Source organism: Eretmochelys imbricata, chromosome 6 (genome assembly GCF_965152235.1).
Source record: "Eretmochelys imbricata isolate rEreImb1 chromosome 6, rEreImb1.hap1, whole genome shotgun sequence".
Taxonomy (NCBI): Eukaryota; Metazoa; Chordata; order Testudines; family Cheloniidae; genus Eretmochelys; species Eretmochelys imbricata.
Window position 1 is genome coordinate 19,375,805 of NC_135577.1, and position 21,537 is coordinate 19,397,341.

The 21,537-nt window shown below is 59.7% G+C and overlaps 1 protein-coding gene across 1 annotated transcript in view; it reads left to right on the forward strand.

The window, feature by feature from the left end:
* Positions 1-21,537, forward strand: part of B4GALNT4 (beta-1,4-N-acetyl-galactosaminyltransferase 4) — a 125,511-nt gene that overhangs the window by 65,551 nt on the left and 38,423 nt on the right. Inside the window, exons 2-7 of the mRNA XM_077819861.1 lie at positions 323-438; positions 13,220-13,333; positions 17,703-17,798; positions 18,298-18,388; positions 19,551-19,651; positions 21,338-21,405. Coding sequence (XP_077675987.1) covers positions 323-438; positions 13,220-13,333; positions 17,703-17,798; positions 18,298-18,388; positions 19,551-19,651; positions 21,338-21,405 — 586 coding nt within the window. The remainder of the gene's footprint in view (positions 1-322; positions 439-13,219; positions 13,334-17,702; positions 17,799-18,297; positions 18,389-19,550; positions 19,652-21,337; positions 21,406-21,537) is intronic.

Sequence of the window (21,537 nt, forward strand, 5' to 3'; positions counted from 1 at the left end):
TGAGAATCAGGTCGTTGATTTGGGCGTCCTCCGTGCAGCACCCAAGTCTGAAAATGTCAGCCAGGGCTTTTCTGTGGTGCTGGGAGGAAGGTGGCCGCTGCAGAAGGAACAGACTGGCCCTGGCTATGGACGGGGCTGTGGACTGAGCCCACGACAGACACAGGTGGTGGTGCTGGTAGCTCGGACCTGGGTGCTCCTTGGCACTGCGCCGGGGGGCAGAGTCCCCTTCCCATCTCCCCAGGGCCGCGGTGGGTGGGTGCTGGCTTGCCGGCCAGGGCGCTGTAGTCTCATGCGCCCCGCTGCGTCTGTTTGTTGTTTGCAGATGGTGAGAGGCTGGGTGAGGTGACAGATGCTGGCAGGCGTGTGGCCGGGGCCCGGGCAGCGGTTCAGCAGAGAAAGGCCGAGGACTCCAGCGAGAGCCGGGAGGATGAGCAGATGGTAATCACAGGCTGGCCTGTCTTCTCTCTCTCTCTCTCTCTCTGTTAAACGGGAAATGAGCTCCTAGCGGCTCCAGTTCTGGGCTGGAGGCGCCTAGGGGCTGTAGCCGTGTGCGTGCTGGGGGAGGGGGCCGATGCACCTTGGGATCGCCCTGCATGGGTTCCTGGAGCTGGGCTGGCAAAGGGGTCTCCCCATTGACGCTGCCCGGACACAGAGGGTGCCCTGAGGGAGGCAGGGGTCCTGTGAAGGGAGGGGGGATAGCCCTGGTGGGAAACCCATAGTGCGGGGCATAGGATGGCCTCGGTGGGAAGTAAAAACAGGAGTCCTTAGGGGACTGTGCTGTTGGAAGCCACGTAGGCGCGTGTGTGTTGGTTCGTATGGGTCCATCCCCCTGGCGATGTGTGTGGGGATCTCTGACGGGATCCCTGGGTCGGAATGCTCACCGCGCTGTCCGGGGGTCCCGATGAGGAGCCCTCTTGGCAAGCACGTGGCAGGAGGTGTGGGGCAGCCCCTGCTTGGCATCGCCCTGTTGGGAAGCACAGAGTAGGGGTAGGGCACCGCTCAGCCTGCCCTGGGAGATAACACGAGGTGGGGAGCAGGGAGGGGGCTGTGGCAGTGGGGTTGGGTCTCCAGGTGGCCTTGCCCTGTTGGAAGGCCGTGGGGGCCGGCCCATCGGATGGAGCCCGGGGCTGGGGGTGGTTGAACTGGACGTGGCCCTGCTCCCGCTGGAATCTCCGGGGCCAAGAGCCCGGCTGTCGTCTGAGCACAGTGAGCTGCTCCTGACGTTACTGAAGGGGGAGGGGGCGTTTCGAGCCCCGGGCTGCACCTGCCGCTCCGTAGATTCCGATGTGCTTAGCGCGGGGGCTGCCATGGCGGCTTTGATGTACCGCCCCTGCTGCTCCCCTCTCCCTGGAAGCCTGCCGCGGGCGGGGTCGTCCGAAACCCGAAATGGATGCTCTTGCTGCAGCTGAGTTGGCCGCCTGCCTCCCCAAGGGCCAGAGAAGCCTGCCCTGGGAAGGGGCCCCTGGGCCGCACCCCTCTCGGGTTCAGGATGCGACGCAAGGGACAGAGAGAGAAACCTTCTGGGGCCTTCCCCTCTCACCGTCCCCAGGGTGGGGCGAACTTCCCAGCACGGGGCACTGAGAAGGGGGTTAGGGGCAGAGCTGGGATTGTCCCACTCGACCTCAGCGACGAGAGCCCGTGTGCGGGGGCAGCCGCGGCAGTCGCCCATGCAGGGTGTTTCCTGCCCCCAGGGGACAGGAGTGTCGGTCGAGGGCTGTGAGAGCACCCCAGCCCGAGCCCTGCACTCCTGCCGCCCCCAGGGCTGTCAGGGCCGGGGGATCTGGCTGTGGGCCTCTGGGGCTGGAGGGTACCTGGGCGCTGCTGCTGTACCAGCCTTTCCCGGGGCCTGCCCTGCGCCATGCAGCACCCCTCGCCAAGGGCAGCGCAAGGAGCACGTTGGGGCTGGCTTGCTCCTCCAGGACCGTGCCATTGGGGCTCGGGCAGGCTCCGAGCCAGGCTTGGCAGCGTGGGAGCCCGGCGGAAGGAAAGCTCATATTTCACTGCCTGACAGTGATGCTTCATTTCCCCTCACTGCGATAACGGTGACGTTAACTGATTGCTGCCCCTTTCCTGAGGCGTTGGCAGCCACGGCACTGGCATGGCAATCGTGCCTGCAATTAGCACACCGTGTGGAAAGACTGACATGCCACACGCAGAGACCTGGGTTAATGGAGCCCTGTGCTGGCCCCAGCTAACTGCAGACTCTGTACAGGGCAGAGCAATGGACCGTCTACAGCCAAGGCCACTTCCAGGGGGTTTAGATATCAGAGCCAACTCCATCTCCCTCCAGAATGCAGCTAATCTGGACAAATCAGGCCGGGGCCGTTTCTTCCTGGCCAAGCTGCTGCCCTGAAGCATGAGGATTGAGAGCTCTTGAAATGCTGATACTGGTGCAAAAGTCCAGCCTGCTCTTCTGCCCTTTGCACACCCTTGACGTGAGGCTGCCAAAGCATCTGATTAAAGTGGGTCTGTAGCATCCTCTCTGACACACCCAGAGAAGTGGAGACAGTGAGAGATCGGCACGACTTGCGGGTCAACCAGGGAACAGGAGTAGAACCCAGGTGTCCAGACACCCAGTTCCCTGCTGTATCCACTAGACAAAGTAAACCTCTGTCAGATGTTCCTACATGGTTTCCAAGCCATCAGCCTTGCCCTGCTGCAGGGAGTCCCACAGGTTTCTTATCATGGCACAACAGAGATATTTCCTTTTAGCCACATTTCATGTGTTGCCTCCGCTGGATCGCACCCCCCTTTGTGTTCTAGGGTTGGGGCAGCAGGAAAGCCTGCTTGGCGTGGTCTATCCCAGCTATTTCCCCTCATCCTTTGCACCCTGACCAGCCCTGCTGTCTCCCTCACCTCCTGCGTGACCCCTCCCCTTCCCTCTGAGGCTCTGCCTGCATCTGTTCCCCTTCTGTGCTGTTCAGAGAGGAAGGACCAGCCCTGACGGCACTGGGCAAGGTGCGGGCATCGCGTGGTCTCAGGCCATGGAAGCAGCTTCAGTGCCCTTCTCTGTCCCATGCTTGCTGGCGGGGGGAGCGCCCCTGGGGCACTAATGGCTCTTCTTCCCTGTGGGGATGGAGAGAGGCCAGAGCTGAACACTTAGCTTCTCTGTGGCTTTGGCCCCCATCTCATCTCGGGGACGTCACTGGAGCACAGGTGGCTGTTAAGCGGGACCCAGCCAGCGGCCCTGGGCAGCTGCTTCTCACCCCTGTCTGCTTGCCTCCCCCAGTGCAGCCAGGTTCTCTACACGCCACGCTGCAGCCCCTGGCATGGGGATCTGTGTGGTGCTGCCCTTCCCCAGCCCCACGCATTGAACTACAGAGCATAGATTGGGTGCTGTGCATGAGCCCCTTCCTGCCCCAGCTCTCTCTGCTGAGCCGAGGCAGCCAGAGAGTGATCTCTTGGTGCACGTCCTCCCTGGCTGTGTGAGAACAAGGAGGGTTGGCTGAAAATCAGGTGGCTGGCTCCTGCAGGGGTTACTGAGGGAACTGAAATCGCTCCCGAGCTGGGTGCAGAGACAGGACCCCGGTTTTGGCTGCAAAGGTTGCCAGTGCTGCCGCCCATCAGACAGCGCTACCCGGTCTCCAGCGCGGAATCGGCACAGTCGTAGGGTGCCCCCGCAGGGTGTTCCCGAGCAGAAACCCTGAGCGTCTCCTGCCCTGTCACCTGACCGTCTCAAACCGCTTTGCAGGCCCTACTGACCTGTGGGAGGCAGGTGGGGATGTGGGGGGTGCAGCTCTCCCTGCCAGCCAGGGTGGGGCGGGGCTGCCTCAAAGCAAAGCCCCATTGCCTGTTCTCCATCATCCCATCAATTCAGTGGTGGTGGCCCCCTGAGCAAGGCCGGGAGGGGCATCTCACAGATTACCGGAGCCCTGGCCCATCTGAATTTAACATGCCCCGTCTTCCCGCCAGCACTGTAAGCAAACAGGAGAGTTGTCCCGCCAGCAGCTGCCAGCTCAGGGGAGCCAGGCTATGAATTGCTGCCTCTGTCAGTGCAGGGAGGGGGAAATTTCACTGGTTGGAAAGACAAACAGCCATGGCTGAAATAGCTCCCTGGACCCAAAGCAAACTAATCGGGCTAAAAACACCCAGAGATGGAAAACTGGAGCCCAGAGCGGTTGAAACTCGGCGGTGTGTTAATTACAGAGGCTGCTGTCCACAGGCAGCTCCTTTATAGCTAGGGCAAGGCAGTGCCCAGCCCCTCCTCCAGCAGAGCCCCTCGCTCTCCCTAGCCGTGGCACGGCGCCATCGCAGCCCCGCTGTGGCAGGGGACAGAGAAGCTTTTATCTGCTACAGCTCAGCCGCCCCGGAGTGGAGAGAGCCATTTATTTGGGTTTCCCGAGCGTGTGCTGCTAATGAGAGCCAGCTGCACGCTAGGCAGCCATGAGATGGCGAGAAATAGGCTCGTTCGACGTGGGCCGCAGTCGATGCGGCTTCCCCCCTTTGGTGTGTATCAATCCAGCGCCACGTGGCCGGATCCCACCCATCATCTCCCTCCCTCCCGCAGGGCCTGCGCCGCGGGGCGGGGGGCACCGAGCTTGTAGCACCGCGGAGCTCTCACCGTCCCCGGGGACCCCAGCGAATCCTCCAGAAGTCGGCACGGAAGTGCCACCGAGTTTTGGAACCAGCGCGTGGGAGGGACTTGGACGGCGCTCGTACCAGCTGCCCCCTCCGCCGCCCTGCGCTGACACCTTCAGACCCCCCCCCCCGTCCCCCACCCGCAGCAGCACATCTTCCAAAGGCTGCTCCGGAATTCGGGCTAAACTTTCCAAGGGAGCGGAAGGAATTCTTCCTTTCAAACAATCAAAGCCTAATTATGCCGCCTGTCTAATCACGTTTTCAGAGGGCATTGTTCCCCTCCTCTGGGGCTTTAATTAGTTCGTTTAGACAAAGTTTGCTAATTACTTCCGTAGTGCCACGCATCCTAATAGGCTCCTCTTTGTTTACAGCATTTATCTGTCTCCGCTCCGGCGTGTGATGCACTTGTTACCTTCCCAGCTGGCCACAGCAGTGGCCCTCCCTGAAGTCTCCAGGGGCTGCCCTCTTGCTTGGTCCCTTCAGCCTCTGCGGCCCGATGCGCTCAGGGAACCTTTGCTCACTGTCCCCCAGCAGCAGGGGTCTCTGGAGAAGCCGGGGCTGGAGAGGAAGGCTGGCCTTGGGAGATCTGGGTTCGACTCCCACCTCTGCCACAGACTCCCTGAGTGTCCCTGTGCCTCGGTTCCCCATCTGTAAAACGGGGATGGTTTGTAGTGTCTGTCTGGCCCTTACTGTGCTGTGTATGGGGCCTGGTGTGATGGGGCTCCCAGGGCAGCCTGGGCTCTTGGCTTGCCTACAAATAATGAATAGCTCAGCATTGTCAATTCCAGTAGCACATGGAGGCCCCGATCAAGATCAGGGTCCGGCTGTGCCAGGCACTGCACAGACACAGATTAAAAGACTAGGACCCCCACACACACTACTTCCTTTTCCTCCCCTCTCTCCATCTTTTCTCCTCCTCCCTACTTCCCTCATGTCCCTGCTCTCGCTAACTTCCTGCGTCTGAGTCCCCGTGCCAGGGCACCACCGCCACACCTCACATCCCCAGCTGTGAAATGCCCAGCACCTGCGTGGGTGTATCTCTGTAAACAGGGCAGGACACCCAGCATGGGCTAGGACCTGGCACACAGGACTGGGAGCTGGGAGATGCAGGCTTTCAGATGGATGCAGCCAGGGACTCGCTCAGTGACCTTGGGCAAGTCACTTCTCCCCCTCCGTGCCCATGTTTGTGCTGCCCGTGGATGGCCCGAGTGTTCCTAGTCTCCCCCAAGGTGGGTTGTGTCAGGAGCAGGGCGAGCTCTGGAGAGGGGGTCATTGGAGCTTTCCTCTTCCCTGTCGCACTCAAGAGTGGGATGCTATTTTTTCTGTCCCGTCCATTTTTCTTTGCCATCTTAGAACCGCAGGTGCCCAGGTAATTAAATCAAACCCACAGCATGGAGCCTGCCAGGGGCCAGCATCAGCAACTGAAGGGCCACTGGGGGGGGTAAGTCTAGACAGACTTCCCCCCAGGCCATCATTACGAGGGGCTGTGGCTCGGCTGGGAGCCAAAGCTAGACAATTCAGACTGGCAATAAGGCACCCGTTTTTACCAGCGAGGGTAATTAGCCCCTGGAACAATTTACAGAGGCTTGTGGTGGATTCTCCAGCACTGGCCATTTTAAAGTCCAGGTTGGAGGTTATCCTGAAAGCTCTGCTCTAGGAATTATTCCGGGGCAGTGCATTGGTCTGTGACCCACAGGAGCTCAGCCCAGATGATCGCAGTGGGCCTTTCTGGCCTTGGAATCTATTAATCTGTGTTCCAAAGGCTCGGGGGACAATGACCAGCTGCCAGGGTCTCCCAAAAGCCCCCGAAAATGCCAAGTGGGAGGCGATTAATAGGCCCTAGAGAGGATGAAAGAAGAAACCACCGGTATCCAAGGGGAAGGGTTCAGAGCATTTTAGACCTCCCCTTCTCCCATCATTAGTTCCCTCCAAGGCCCAGTGTCTCTGATCCCCTGAGCCACACTGCCTTTGGATCCCCTGCTCCACTGCTTGCTTCTAAATCACTGCAGAGCCAGACGGGAGTGGGTAATATGAACGAAACCGGCTTCAAAAACCTGCCCCGCTCTCCGCCTTCACTTCAGCAATCTCCTGCGTGGGAAGCAGTCTGGCTGCTGGATTCACCCACCCCTGAGGTCCATCCATGCAGAAGAGAGTCCCCAGTCCATAGCAAACCTTCTGGTCTCTTTTCGCAGTGCAGCTCACTGAACGTGCACCGGGCAGAAGGTTTGGTGCCAGAGAGGTTTCTGTGGGCGATGTCCCTTCAGTGGCTCTGTCTCTCCTGCGGTTACCATGGATGGGGCTTTAATTTTTGCAAGGTGCCTTTGGAGATGCTGTAGGATCTGCCTGTCGGAGATGGTGCACGGGGAATGGCCAGGCATGCAGGTGCCATATGTATGCACCTGCCACCTCTGTCTCCAGCTGGGGAGGGTGGGAGCACAACTGATCCACAAGGGGTCTCGTCTGCAGATGTCCCAGTTGCAAGCTGGACTCCAGCCCAAGCCCCAGGCCCACGAGTTGAACTCTGGTCCCCCGCTCAGAGAGACCCGATGAATCTCCCTCCGCTGGCAGCAGGTGGAAAACTTCAAGGAGCAAATGGAAACAAAGAAATGTGTGGGACGTTTTGTCCACTCTCCTGCACACTCGCGGCAGTGGCACTCCCGTCAGCCATGAGAGAGCAAGAGAATTGCCCCCACAGGAGCGGGTCTGCTTCTGTGCACTGGAGGGCAGTGCTGTGTACCAACAGGGCATGGTTAATGACAAGCACCCGTTCAGCAAGCTCTACCAGATGCTGCTCCGCTTGGCCAGCAGGGCTCTGTGGGCCCTGCTTGGCTGGGTGTACCTTGACGAGGTCCTACCGCTGGAGGCTCGGGGCTGGAAGAAGCTGTGGTGAAAGGGCGAGGCTGGGAGCTAGCGCTGCTGAGGGGGGAGCTCCCAGCTCTGCTGAAATGAATACCTCTTGAGAGATCAGCTTGCAGTAAAAGCCGTGCATGGCCCAGTGCTGAAAGGGCTGAGCGAGATGCTGCAGGGGGCCCCTCTTGGAAGAGAAGTGGGGTTACACCCCCAGGACAAGCTGTCCTGGTTAATAACAGACTGCTGGCGCAGTGTGGCGGGCCCAGAGAGAGGCATAGGAATTACTGCACTGTCCATGCCGATCACAATTGAATCAATCCCGAGTTCTGGCGTGAAGGCGAGCGCCAGCCTAGTCCCTCTAAATTGTGAGACACACACCTGCAATTGAATTAGCCCGATCCCTTTAAAAGGAAGAGGAGAACCAGAAAGGAATCCCGCCTCCGGGTGGCCTGTTCCATAGCCCAGCGACTCACCGCGGGGGTGACTGGGCGGGGGGCGTGCCCTGTTTCAGCCAGTGGGCAAATGTCACCCCCGCGCCTCCCTTCTGCTCCAGCCGCTGGGTGCCCTGGCTCTGCTCTGCCAAGTTCTCCGTGGCAATGGAGGGTGGGCTGGGCTTCTCTTGTTCCCAGCACTGGGGACCAGTCCCTTGGGGATAACAGAGCCCCCCCAGAAGCACTGTTGCGTCACCCCCGGTATGGGGGCAGCGTGAGCCGTATCAGGCGAGATCTCCAGTCCCAGTGGACTCCTCCACCAGCTGTGTTCACTGCAGGGCTAACAGCATCACAGGCAGGGCCCAGGGACCTTACGTGCCAAGGAAAGGGGAGTCTCCTTGAGAGAACCCATGGCTTGTCAAGCAGGAGCAACCGTTCAGACTTCCTGCCCCTTCTCTCTGCAAGCAGCTCCTCATACAGCATCAGGAGCTGGCAACTTCCTCCCGCCCCGAGTTCTGCTGGGCAGACTGTATCTCTGCCTTTGCTGAGCCCAGTGGGGCATTCACTGGCAATACCAGCCGGGGGGAAGAAGGGTGGGCTTGTTATTAAGGCACTGGAGTGGGAGTCAGGAGATCAGGGTTCAGTTTCTGGCTCTGCCACGTGCTTCCTGTGTGACCTTGGGCAAGTCACTTGGCCTCTTTGGGCCCTAGTTGCCTCATATGGAGAATGAGGCTAATGAGAGCCCAGCCTCCGAGGGAGCGTAGGGAGGCCAAGAAACAAATACAAGCCAAGCCGTGATGCTGGGAATGGCTGGTGCGGGGAGCAGCCCTGGGGCCTGGGACAGCAATGACGCACCAAGGTGAACGTTGGTTGTGATGGGATTGCAGCTGAGCAGCCAGCGAGTGGAAATGGTGAATGGATGGATTACCGATACCACTTACTGCCCACTATCAATTAGCCAGAGCCCGATCGATAAGTCCCACCTCAGAGCCAGACGCTCATCGAGCAAATCAGTGCTTAGACAGAGCGGAAAGGGAGACCCGGGGTGGGAATGCGGAATGTCCCCAAAACCAGCTCCCCGCCGGCTTCATAAGGCTGGGCCCCCAGCCAGGGAAAGTCGGTGATGCGCCCTGGGCTGGTGCAGCGCGAACCCTCCGCTGCGGTAATGATGACTCAAACCTTCTCATTGCCACTGAGGCTCTTTAATGGGGGTAGCTGTGGCAGAGGGGGCTGAGCTCCCCATTGCAGGGCACTGGGTACAGGGCCCTATGGGTAACGCTGGCCAGCAAATCCACGTCAGCTGCCCTAGGGGAATAAAACAGATCGGTGCCTCTGCCCAGCTCCAGCAAGCACCTCACACTCCGGGTGCCAGAGAAACTATCAATAATAATCACATCCCCTTCTCCAGCTGCCTTAACGTTTACACAGGTAATAGTTTCCCCGTTTGCTTCTCCTGGCTGCACAAACTAGCTACTTATTAACCCTTCGCCCACAGGCAGCTGCTCTCACCAGCCAGCAAAGACCCCCACCTCACTTGGTGATTGGCAAAGAGACATTCCCATCTGGGATTCCCAGCCCCCGAGTTAGCCCAGGATGTTACATCAGAGCCCCTGTCTATCTCTTTGGCTGGAATTGGTGTCAGCCAGAGTATGCTGATCATAGAATCCTAGAATCTCAGGGTTGGAAGGGACCTCAGGAGCTCATCTAGTCCAACCCCCTGCTCAAAGCAGGACCAACCCCAACTAAATCATCCTAGCCAGGGCTTGTCAAGCTGGGCCTTAAAGACCTCTAAGGATGGAGATTCCACCACCTCCCTAGGTAACCCATTCCAGTGCTTCACCCTCCCCCTAGTGAAATAATGTTTCCTAATATCCAACCTAGACCTCCCCCACTGCAACTTGAGACCATTGCTCCTCGTTCTTGTTCTTGTTCTGATCACCTGCCCCCTCTCAGTTTCCAATAGACCAGCCTGTTTGTCAGCTTTTCAAAGCATTCGCCTTGACGGTGGAAGAGCCGGTTCTCTGCCTGACAGGGAATTGTTGAGTGGAATCCCTTCTAGTGAGGAGAAAGGGGGATTGGGGGGGGGGGTGCGTCTGCATGTTTGTTTAAAGTAAAACAAAAATCTAACCAGCCATTGTTTTGAACAAGGCAGCAGGGAAAACAGCTGAGGTTGGAAGCAGCTGAGCCCGGCCCTGGAGGTCAGCCTCTCGGAGGAGCGGTGCCTTTATAGTAACGTGATGCCAGCCTTGGCTATGGCGCAGGTGTGGGGATGGTGTCACAAATAGCTGTTAGACCCGCCCTAGCGAAACAGACTGGAGGTGTCTGCGATATACGAACCAACTCCCGATTCTCCAGGTCTGCGGCTGTATATGAGGGATTGTTGTCACTCTCTGTGAACAGGGAGTGACTGTAGCCAACCGCCCGAGCTGGAGATCAATAGCTCTGTGCACAAAAAGCCTCAGGTGGCTTGTGTATTTTTGTCCAGGTGGCTCCTTGTGCTCCTTTGGCCTTGGGAAAGATGTTCAGTGGAGTCCAGTGACAGCCCCGGGGTTTGAGCTCCCTGTCAGCCAAGCTGCTCAAGGACAAGTTCGTGAATAGCAGCTTGTGTGCTCCATCAACGACTGCATCTATGTCTCTGTGACCCAGGTGTACGTTACCTGTTACAGCCCCGAACGCCAGCGGCCCCGGGGGTGGGGGGTGGGGGGGCGTCCATTTCCGAAGGCCGCAGCGCTCTGTCCCCTGCTGCCCTGGGATCCCGCGCTCTGTCGGCCCTTGTCCGTTTCTTGCCGTGCTGTGAAACTGACGTGACGTATCCGGAGAAAAGGGAGACATGGAGCAGATGGAAACGCTTTCTCCTCCCTGGCGCCTGGTGCTGCGGGGCAGGACCCACGCCACTCGCCAAAGCCAACTAGAGTTTGTACGTGGAGCCCTGATGGCCCCATGCTCATGCCCTTGCACGAGCGTTACACCAGTGAACTACAGAACGTGGGTAGTGACCAGGCTGGTGTCTCCCGGGCTCCGCTTCCAGGGAATGCACTACAGCAGTCACTCACAGCCTGCTTGCCCCCTTCACATTTAATGTCTTGAGAGTAGCTCTCATAAACCAGTAACCTGTCCCCCCACTTTTCTGAGCTTTTCCCCCTCACACCCACTGAGCCTATTCATCTTATCCCATATCCTGCGCGGGTTTCCTGTGGCCTCCAAGACACAAGACCACCCCTTATTTCACTCGCTGCCGGGAGACGCTGGGATTGGATGGGGATCAGCTCAGAGTAACTGCGGTTAGCTGGGGTTGACCTGTGCTTTTATTCTTCCTCCACACCCAGCGTCTGGATCAAGCTCACCGGTGCTGCTGCTGGCGGACGGATCACCTCGGGAGAGGGGGATGGAATCCAGAGCAGTGTCTGGGGAAAGGTCGCGGACAGCAAAGACTGTGAGCCCATCCTGAGACCTATCAAATAGCAGCTATCCGCCAGCATCAGGCTGCGGCAGGGGATATAGCGACACAAAGAGAGCACCTCTCATCAGAGGGCCTCTCACCCGGTGCTGGATAGCAGGGGTCGGGATTGTGCTTTGCCCCTTTTACAGATGGGGAAACCGAGGCACCGAGCGGTTAAGTGAGTTTTCCGAGTTTGCGCAGTGGGTTACTGTGAATCAGGGCTGGGACCCCCTGTCATGACGCCCTGTACTAGTCTCACCACTGCTGCACACCGCAAATGGAGCCTCTTCTTTCCAGAGCCTGTGAAGATCTTCCTGGGCCATAGGGGCCCGTCTCCCCGCCCTCCTGCCTGCACGTTGCATTTGCACGTTGGTGCAGCGCTCGCTGTGTCCCCTGGAGCCGCCCGAGCTTGGGCCACGCAGGCCACCAGCCAGATTCCTTCCCCAGCTGCCGTGGACCCAAACAGCGCTGCTCCGGGGCTGGCTGGGCAGCCACGCTGCAGTGTCTGCAGCTCCAGGCTCCGTCCCTGCTTCCCTCCCCGCGCTGGGCGCAGCTGGCTGGGAATTAATTCCACCAGACAGGGAGCTTGACAAGGAGTCGTTTATCATGGGCTGAGGCGCTTTGTTTCCTTCTCGAGTACCCCAGTCGCCACGGTAATTTGTCTCCATGTAATGAGGAGCGCATGGCACAAGCGGATTGGGGCAGGCTTGGTTTATCGCCTGCCTCCCTCTGCCTCATCCCTGCGCATGCCAGGAAAGTGGGCAGCAGGGGGCACCCCCGTCTGCATTCATCTTCCCCATGCAGCCCTCTTCTCCGTCCGCCTGCTTTGACCTGCCCCTGCTTTGAAATCCACCTCTGCCAGCACAGCCTTCGGATGGTCATTGGCACCGGACTTTGAATTAGCAGGCCTCACGGCGCCTGGTCCCATTGGCCCATCCCCTGTTTCGCTGAGCACATACCATTTGCTCTTAGCCAGTCTCCTCCCTCTCTAGGGGTAGCTACCCTTGCTCCCTCAACTTCCCTGCCGCTGGGAACGAACCCACATGCCAGGAGATGGCTCCGGCTAGTACAGAGCATGGACAACTCCCTCCTCTGGCTTCCTTTCCTTTAATGGATACATGTAACCATAACATGCTCAATCTGTCTGCTTCCCTCCTCTTGGCTGAGCCGGAAGTGACAGCGATCACCATTGCTGTTATCACCCTGTCGAGTTACATGCTTGTCTCCGGTCTCATGCTTGGGCTGTAAGCTCTGTGGGGTGGGGGCTGTCTCTGTTGGGGATACATTGCACCTTGCTCAGTGGGGCCCGGATCCCTTAGTTGGGCCTCTCCATGCTGCTGCAATACAAATGATCCCCAAGAACAGTCCTGTGCCGTTGTTCGTGTTTCGGGGTGCTGGGGAGGTGCCCGAGGCCATCTCTAGGTTAGACAGGAAAGTTCTCTGCTCTCCCACACACACAGGGCCCCCGGCCCCGTCACCTGGGTGTTGGCCGCTCACAAGAGATGTTTAGATCCCCTGGCCCTTCTTGCAGATGAGTCAGCCCTGCCAGCCGCCCCGTTGGGGTCGTTCCAATTAACCAGCCTGAAATTCCCCCCCGGAGGTGGGATTCGTCTTCACCGTCTGCCCTGAGCCGTCCTGCGGCATGGCGTTGGGGCACTGAGCTGCGCGGCCTTCGGCCTCAGGAGGAGGCCGCGTTTCCGGGCGGGGAAATGCTCCATTGGGCCAAAAGCTCTGCTGGGGGAAAGCGGTCCCACTCCACCGATGGCAGCGCCGCTGGTCCTGGACACCCGTGGAGAATTGGGCCGGGTGATCGCAAAGCCTGTTGGCACGTTAGGTGTCGGTGTCACCCATTTTCCCTCCTCCTCTTGCCCTGGCCCCTCCCCGGGATGCTGCTCTCTCACCTTGTCCTCGGTTTCCCCAGCAGGGCGAAGGGCAGGGCTTTGATGGCTGGCTCTCCAGAGGCCCAGGGGCGGATGGAGCCGGGAGGCCCCCCAGGCTGAACGTGACCAAGCGTGTTCTGCCGTGGAACGAGCAGGTGAGCTGGGCAGGGCACGTCTTTGGGGCAAGTCGCGAGGGGCGGGGGGAAGCCGTCCTCGCTGACTGCGCGGGAGCTGCGGAGACGGTGCTGGGGCAGGGGGACGGGCGTAGGAGAACTTGCGGGATCATCAAACAGCTTTTCCCCTCTGACTGATTCTGCCGGCGCAGTGCTGGGTTAATGGAAAGGCGCGCGCAGCTGGCGGCCGCTCTCGTTTTCCATGGGGGTCAAGGCCTCCCTCCGTGTGAGCTCCCGGCCTGGCAGTTGTGACCGCGTCAGCCACCCAGCTCGGGGAGAGCAGAAGCCGTGGAGTTCTTCATCCATCATGGCTCGGGGTAGGAAACGCCGCCAGCAGGCAGCTTGGCCCAGCTCCCTTTGCGCTGCCCTCCAGCAGAGCTGGAGTAAGAGCAGGGCTCGGGCCAGAGCTCCGCAGCGGGGCCTGAAACCTGTGCCAGGCATCTCTCTGCCTAACGAGCTCATGCCGTATGCCCGCGGCGTCTCCGCTGCCTCTGCCCCCCTGGGGCAGGGGAATCGCTGAGAGACCCGGGGCTGTAGCTGGGAGGGGCTTGTTAGCCCAGTGTGGTCAGGAAGTGGGGATGCTGAGAGCTCCGGGACCAGATCCAGTGGCCTATTAGACGCCTCGGGAGGTTAGTCCCGCGTCCTGCAATGTGTTTGGTGGATGTAGCGACACCCTGGGGGGGGCGGGGGGGCGAGGCCTCTGCTGGGAGCTCCTACAACTTGGAGAGAGCAACCGGGGCTGCAGATCAGCACGCTGTGACCTGGTGGGGTGCTGTGGCTGGCATCCGCCACTGAGAGGGGAGTGGCTCTCACCTTGCCGGTCTCTGCTGCTCCCCGATATCGTGGGTCAGATCCCCATCCAGCCGGGCTACCCCGATCGAGGATTGGCCCTGGATCACAAGCGTGGCAATAACCCCAAAGGCGTACGGGCCAAAGTGGACTAGGCTCTAGTTCCACCCGATCCCGAGGGCTGTGAGGGGCAGTAAACCCTCTGGGACGGCAGCCCTGCAAGCGAAGGCAGCCATTGCCTGGGGTGTGGAAGCGTCCCCACACCTGATGCTGCACACCTCCCCTGATGGTTCCCAGACGGCGAGAGCTCCCCGTTTTGGGGGTTATTGTTCGTTGGCACATGGCGAAAAGCCCCTTTCTGTGCCGCAGCTGCGGTTCAGCGGGTATCGAAGGCCCAGCGTGGTCGGCACCGCTGTAGTGGGGTGGCTGTTGGGGCATCATGGTTGTTGGCAGAGCTGGTGCGATGTGGCGGTGGGCAGAGTGGACCTGGCGTGGCTCTTGGCAGGGCATAGTTGGTGAAGCTGTAGGGGCGTGGCACGTGGTGTGGTTGTTACATCTGGTGGGGGTGGCTGCTGGCAGGGTGTGGGAGTTGGCACAGCAGGTGGGACGTGGCCATGGCAGAGTAGGCATGGCATGGCTGTTGGCAGGGCGTGGTTGGTGGAGTTCTAGGGACAAGGCACAAGATGTGGTTGTTAGAGCTGGCGGGGTGTGGCTATTGGCAGGTCAGGGCAGTTGGCACAGCTGCTGGGAGGCTGTGGTGGTGGGCACAGCTGGTGGCAGGGCATGGCGGGGTTGGCATGGCTGGTGGCAGAGCATGGCAGTTGGCAGAGGAGGCAGGGCGTGGCAGGGTTGGCACGGCTGGTGGCAGGGCATGGTGGGGTTGGCACAGCTGGTGGCAGGGCATGGTGGGGTTGGCACGGCTGGTGGCAGGGCATGGTAGGGTGGGCACGGCTGATGGCAAGGCATGGCGGTTGGCAGAGGAGGCAGGGCACGGTGGGGTTGGCACGGCTGGTGGCAGGGCATGGCTGTTGGCAGAGGAGGCAGGGCACGGCGGGGTTGGCACGGCTGGTGGGAGGGCGTGATGGGGTTGGCAGAGCGGACATGGCTCTTGGCAGGGAATTTTTCCCTGCTGGTGCTCTTCTGAGGCCACTGAGCAGACAGGCGCGGGAGCTGGTGGTGGCAGTGAGCCATGGCAGTGATCGACGCGGCAGATGATGGTGGAGCAGATAGTGGTCACGCTTCCCCGGCAAGGGGGGGCTGTGCAGTGAGCGAGCCCCCTGGCTATGCCTGAGCGGGAGGGGAGGCATTAATAACACCGCTTGTGTTAATGGGAGCCGGGACCTTGGAGTCCATTGTCCCGCTGCGTCCCCGCCGCACAGACAGCCTGGAGATTCGGCTTCTCTAGTGATTGCAAGTGGGGGCAGCTCTAGGAGACGGGGACCCGGCACTCAATTCTTAGCTGCTTTGACCCCGACCGCAGCCCTGACGTGAAAGCCAGCAGCAGGGAGGAGAGCTGCGAGCCCTTGGGGAGGGGGACATTGCACAGCCGACCGGACCGGAGAGGGGGGAGGGAGCCCTTGGCTGTGCCGGCTCTCGTGGTTAGCTGGCTCCCTTTGATCTCCAGGGCAGGGCTCAGGGGTCCCTGTCTCCCCACCCACCATTCCCAGTCTCAGTGTGCTGCCAGGTGCCGAGACCTCCCGAGGCGCCCAGGGCTGGGGCTGTGCATGGCCAGGGCAGTGTGTGCCCGTGCGGAGTGACTGGAGACTGCTGGGACTGCTCCCCAGAGACGCTGCCCCCTTCCCCTCCCCTGTGCCCCCGCCACCCCGGGAAGTGTCTTAGTCCACAGGCCTGCTCCAAGCCTATCACTGCGTCCCTGCCTTCCTGCCTCTTCAGCTGCCCTTGGCCCCACCCCCTCTCCTTCCTCCCCAGCTGCAGGGCCTGGCCAGTGTCCGCGGGCACGTGTGGAGCGGCGGTCACTGCAGGCAGCTGGCACCTGGGGGCCGGGGCACCAGCTGGGAGGGTGCCCCATAGCAGCATGTTGGGGATGAAGGGATGCTGGGGGATTTGACCGACCATCTCAGTAAACCCACAGCAGACACTGGGATCCCTCTTCTGCCTCAGAGTCACCCCGGTGACATGAGCCGTCCCGCCATCGGCCTTGTCCATCAGTCACAGCTCTGGAGCTCTGCCACCCACAGGCCTTTCCAGGCCACGGCATGGGGGAGATGGGCAGGGTGGTGGGCAGCACCAGCCCCAGATCTCTCCTCTGCTCCCTGCCAGCATCCACCCTAGGGAACGACTGGGTTCTCCTCAGAGCCTTTGGAAAGGGAATAACGGCACCCAGCTTCCCAGCCACTTTCCTGTGTGTCCTGCCCTCCTGAGCATGGCCACTGCCCAGGGATCCTGGCCTTTCGAACCCCTGCCTGGGATCCCCCTGCACGGGCCTGATTTCAGCCCCCCTGGCACATGCTAGTGGTGGCCTCTGACGGGAGGCCCACCGGGAGCTGGGAACTCTGCTTCGCTCGCTCCTCTGCTGTTCTCGGCCTGGGCCTGGGGGTGTAAACAGGAACTCTCTGGTGTCTGCTTTGCAGGGCCTATTCATTAGGTGATGAGTCTGGTACAGCCCCAGGGGGGAGCTGCCGCTCAGATTCCTACTTTTAGCTCTGGGGGTCCCCAGTTGAGTCCTTGATGGGTTGGCCAAGATGGCGGCCATCCCACTTCACAGGAAGGGGGTGGCCAAAAATACAAAGCCAGAGGGGAAAGAAATGGGGGTCAAGGGTGGAACAATCCCTGGGTCCCTACCCGTGGGGCCCAGCCGGCCCAGGAAGGAGCAGAAGGAGTGGGACGGCTGGTCAGGGTCTGATCTCTGGAACTTGAGCTGTGTCTAGGGCATTTAGGACATGGTGCTAGGCCCGTTGCTGGCAGCTGGCTTTCCCATCAGCCAGGGATTGGCGGTATCCGCGGGGGGCAGACTTCTAAGACCTGCTGTAGACTGGGGATTTGCCCCGGTTTGAGCCACCAGTGCATTTGTGCCCTGCTGTGGCTGCGTAGCACCCTGGGGAGAGCTCGGGAGTGGCTGAAGACAGCGCCAGGGCTGGGGAGCTGGCGTGGCTTAAACTGAAACTGATCTTCCTTTGAGCTGGCAGTAACATGGGCTGGCTGAGGAACCTGGGGCTGCTCTGACCCCTGGTGCAGCCTGGCCGGGTGGGCAGGTAACGGGTGTTTAAAAACATGCAATGCCCCAGAAAAACAGCAACCTGCACCCACGTTTCCCCTGGAGCGCAGGTGGGGGCATGTGCTGCTGGGCTGCGTGCCCCCTTCCCTTCCACGGCCCCCTGAGCTGCTCCCCTCCCGGTGTGCTGGCCCCAGCCTTGGTCTGGTGTTGTGCAGCTCTGAGCCCTGGTGTAGCGGGGTCTGATCTGGCGCCCATGGGGATCTCTCCACGGCCTCGGGTGGGATTTGGGTGTGGCCTTTGGCCGGCGATGGGGAGGTGCACGTGAGCCGGTAGGAGCCCGGCCCAGGACGTGCTCTCATGCCCCCGTGGGGGCTGTCCATTCTGCAGTACAAGGGGAAGGCGAACCTTCACGTCTTCGAGGACTGGTGCGGAGGGGCCGTGAGGCACCTGAGGAAGAACCTGCACTTCCCACTCTTTCCCCACGTGAGTACAGGCCCCTCACTGGGTCGCAGCCACACTGTCCCTCCCCTCGGCTCGGCTTGGCTGGGGGTTGCTGGCTGATCTGCTCTGGCCGGTACCTTTGTTTGCCAGAGTGTTTGGCTTCCTGAGGGCCTGACCCAAAGCCCATTGCAGTGCGGGGGAGCCTGTGAGTCGGGGATCCCCTAGGGACTGATCCTGGACAGATAACTCCTGTGGGATCCATGGGACCTCTCTCTGGGCGGAATTTCCCTCCATCAGGAGGCCCACTCAAGCCCCATGTGGGGTGTCAAAGGTGTGGGACTGAAGTGGGCCCGAGGCTGCTGCCCTGATGGTGGAATTTCACCCTCTCTAGGGACCCGGCGGGGCTGTGGGGCGGAGGCGGGGCTGTGGGGCACACTCCTCTGCCTCCCCCAGGAGTGTGGGTGCTTGTGTGACCCGGCCCAGAGCGAGGCCTGGGTGTGATGTGTCCCTCTCTCTCTCTCCCTCATCCCGGCATGTGCAGGCCCGCACCACGGTGAAGAAGCTGGCTGTGTCGCCCAAGTGGAAGAACTACGGGCTGCGGATCTTTGGGTACATCCACCCCTTCAAGGATGGTGAGCATCTCCCCTGCCCCCCACCTATCAGGACTGGGCTGGGCTTGGGGGCTGCACCGAACCACTGCCTCTTACCTTTTGCCCTTGCCTACCTCTTGGGCAGGGGTGTTCAGAGACTCCTAAACTCGAAGGCCAGAAGAGAGCCTGAGATGATTCATGCAGCTTTGGGAGCTCCATAAAGCTACGCCCCCTTCTCACTCGCAGGCACAAGGCAGGAGCAGCCATGTAGCTTCAGGGATCCCATACCACTCCCCGCACCAGCCCAGACGGCTCTGAGGTACAGAGAGCAACCTCCGATCCTTCCTGGGACAGCAGCGTAGCTGCAGAGTGCCCTGGCAGGGACCCCTAATTTAGCAAGTTACACAGGTGTTGCTGACCCAGCCACCATCACCACCCCACCTCCCCGTTGTCCCGCAGTGCGGGGAACGTCCGTCACCCCTGCTCACCTGCCGCCATTCCACACTGTAACCTGTGGGTCTTGGGGATTTTCGTCAGGGGCAGCTGCTGCTACTTTGCTCCATCGCTGTTCTGGTCGCCCCATCTCAAAAAAGATATATTAGGATTGGAAAAAATACCGAGAAGGGCAACAAAAGTGATTAGCTTTTGGAACAGCTTCTGTAGGAGGAGAGATTAAAAAGGCAGGAACTGTTCATCTTGGAAAAAAGCGGTCTATAAAATCGTGACTGGTGTGGGGAAAGTGAATAAGGAATTGTTATTTACTCCTTCCCATAACACAAGATTGAGGTGTCACCCAATGAAATTAATAGCCTGAAAACAAACATAGGGAAGTAGTTCTTCACACAACACACAGTCTAACTGGGCAACGCATTGCCAGGAGATTTTGTGAAGGCCTTGTGAAAGCATAACTGCTTTCAGAAAAAATGACTGAAGTTCCTGAAGGAGAGGTCCATCAATGACTATTAGCCAAGATGGTCAGGGACGCAACCCCACATTCGGGTGTCCCTAAGCCTCTGACTGCCAGAAGCTGGGCCTGGACAACAAGGGACAACAATAATTGCCCTGTTCTGTTAATTCCCAGTGAAGCACCCGGCATTGGCCATAGCCGGTAGACAGGGTACTGGGCTAGAGGAACCATTGGCCTGACCCAGTATGGCCATTCTTTGGGCTTATATTAACGACTACGTTCTTCCTTGCTCCACAGGGGACTTCCAATTTTCTGTAGCGTCGGACGACAACTCGGAGTTCTGGCTCAGCTCTGATGAGATCCCAGCCAATGCCCGGCTGGTGGCATTTGTGGGCAAGGTACCGATCTCCTCTCAACTACTCCTCTATACCCTGGCAGCACTCAGCCTATGCAGTGAACGCTCCTGGGCTCGTCCCTCTGGGTAGCAATGCTCTTTATTATTTCCCCGCAACTAATGCCATCTGCTGGGAGAGGAGGAGCCTGTGCTGGGATGCTAAAGTGCAAATGGAGCCGGGATAATTGCCATAGAAAACCTGAGCAAATCCAGCTGTGACCATCACATCTGGAGGCCACATTGTCACGACCAGAGCCTGGGATACCAAACGCCATCGTGCATGGGTGTTCAGGCTCTGCGTCACGGCCGCAGCGCTGCAGTAGGGCTGGAGCAGCACTCTCACACCAGCTGCTTGTGCTCTTCACCTTAGAAATGTCCCGCAAACTCTGGGACTGAAATGGTTCTGCCTTGCTCTGATCCTGGAGAGTGAATCTGTTCTTGGGCACCAAGCCTGGCGAGAGAGTCTGGCCAGCTGTTTAGGCGAATAAGGAAACTCTGGGAACAGGGGGCTTTTCTTCCCCTTCCTGGAAAGCTTTGGGGGTTTGCCCTTTAATAACTGTCTGATGAGCGTGGATTGGAAACCGTGCTCTCGCTCGGCTCAGGCTTTGCGTTGCTGCCCTGGGAAGATGCACAGGGTAAGGAGCGCTGTTCGGCGCTCGTGGAAATGGCAGTCAGATGCACGGGCAACTTTGTTTTTCAAATCTCTTAAAACGCACCTCAGCCGTAATGGCTCCAACAACGGGTGTGCAAGGACCCCTGCTGATTATACCAGCTGTGAGGGCTTCGCCGGTGTCTTAGGAACACAGGAACAGTCAGGTTGTTTTAGACCAGGGGTTCTCAAACTGGGGGTCAGGACTCCTCAGGGGGTCGCGAGGTTATTACGGACGGGGTCGCGAGCTGTCAGCCTCCACCCCAAACCCCACTTTGCCTCCAGCATTTATAATTGTGTTAAATAGATAAAAAAGTGCTTTTAATTTATAAGGGGGGGTCGCACTCAGAGGCTTCCTATGTGAAAGGGGTCACCAGTACAAAAGTTTGAGAACCCCTGTTTTAGATCAAGGGTCTATCCAGTCCCATGTCTGCTCTCCAGAAGTGGCCAGCGCCAGCTGCTTCCATGGAAGGTGCAAGAACCCCACAGTAGGCAGATGTGGGACCATCTCCCTCCCTACCCCCCAGCCATAGCTCTTGTCCTGATTTCTCCCAGTGGGTGATTAGTGTATGGCCTGAAGCCCTTGTGCATATGCATAGCCAATGCTCAGCCATGCGCCTCGGCAAGGCAGGGGCGTTCTGCTGTCCTTCTCAGCAGGACAGGTGTGGTGATGTTCGCTGGGGCGTTGGGGGCCTGGAATGGTCTCTGCTGGCTCTTGAGGGAGCAAAAGCTGCCTGAGCCTGCGTGGAGCCCTTGTCCGTGGCGCTCGTTCCGCACGGAGCCGTGGCAAGGGAGAGCTGGTGGGTAACGTCCTGTCTGACGCAGCACTGAGCGTGGAGGGGCCTTGATCCCTGGCCGGGTTCCCAGGCCCTGCCCGAACACAGCTAGATGGTGGTGATGATAAAGCAGCTGGGGAAGGGGCACGCAGAACACCAAGTCCCCTGGGTGCTGCCTTTGGGGCTAGAGGGGTCCCTCAGCCCCCTGGCTCCGCCTTGGCGCTCGCCCATCACTAGCTCTCATGCACTCTCTCTCCCTCACCAGCTGGGCTCCGAGTGGACGGCGCCAGGGGAATTCACCAAGTTCAGCTCTCAAGTCTCCAAACCTATCCGGTAGGTGGGACCCTCCCTGCGCCTGCTCAGTCCTTTCCTTGCCCAGCTTCAGCCCCAGCAGGGTCATGGGGGGATGGAGGGAATGGGGAAACGGGGCAGTGTACTGCAAGCAAACCCCGCCTCCAGCCCCAC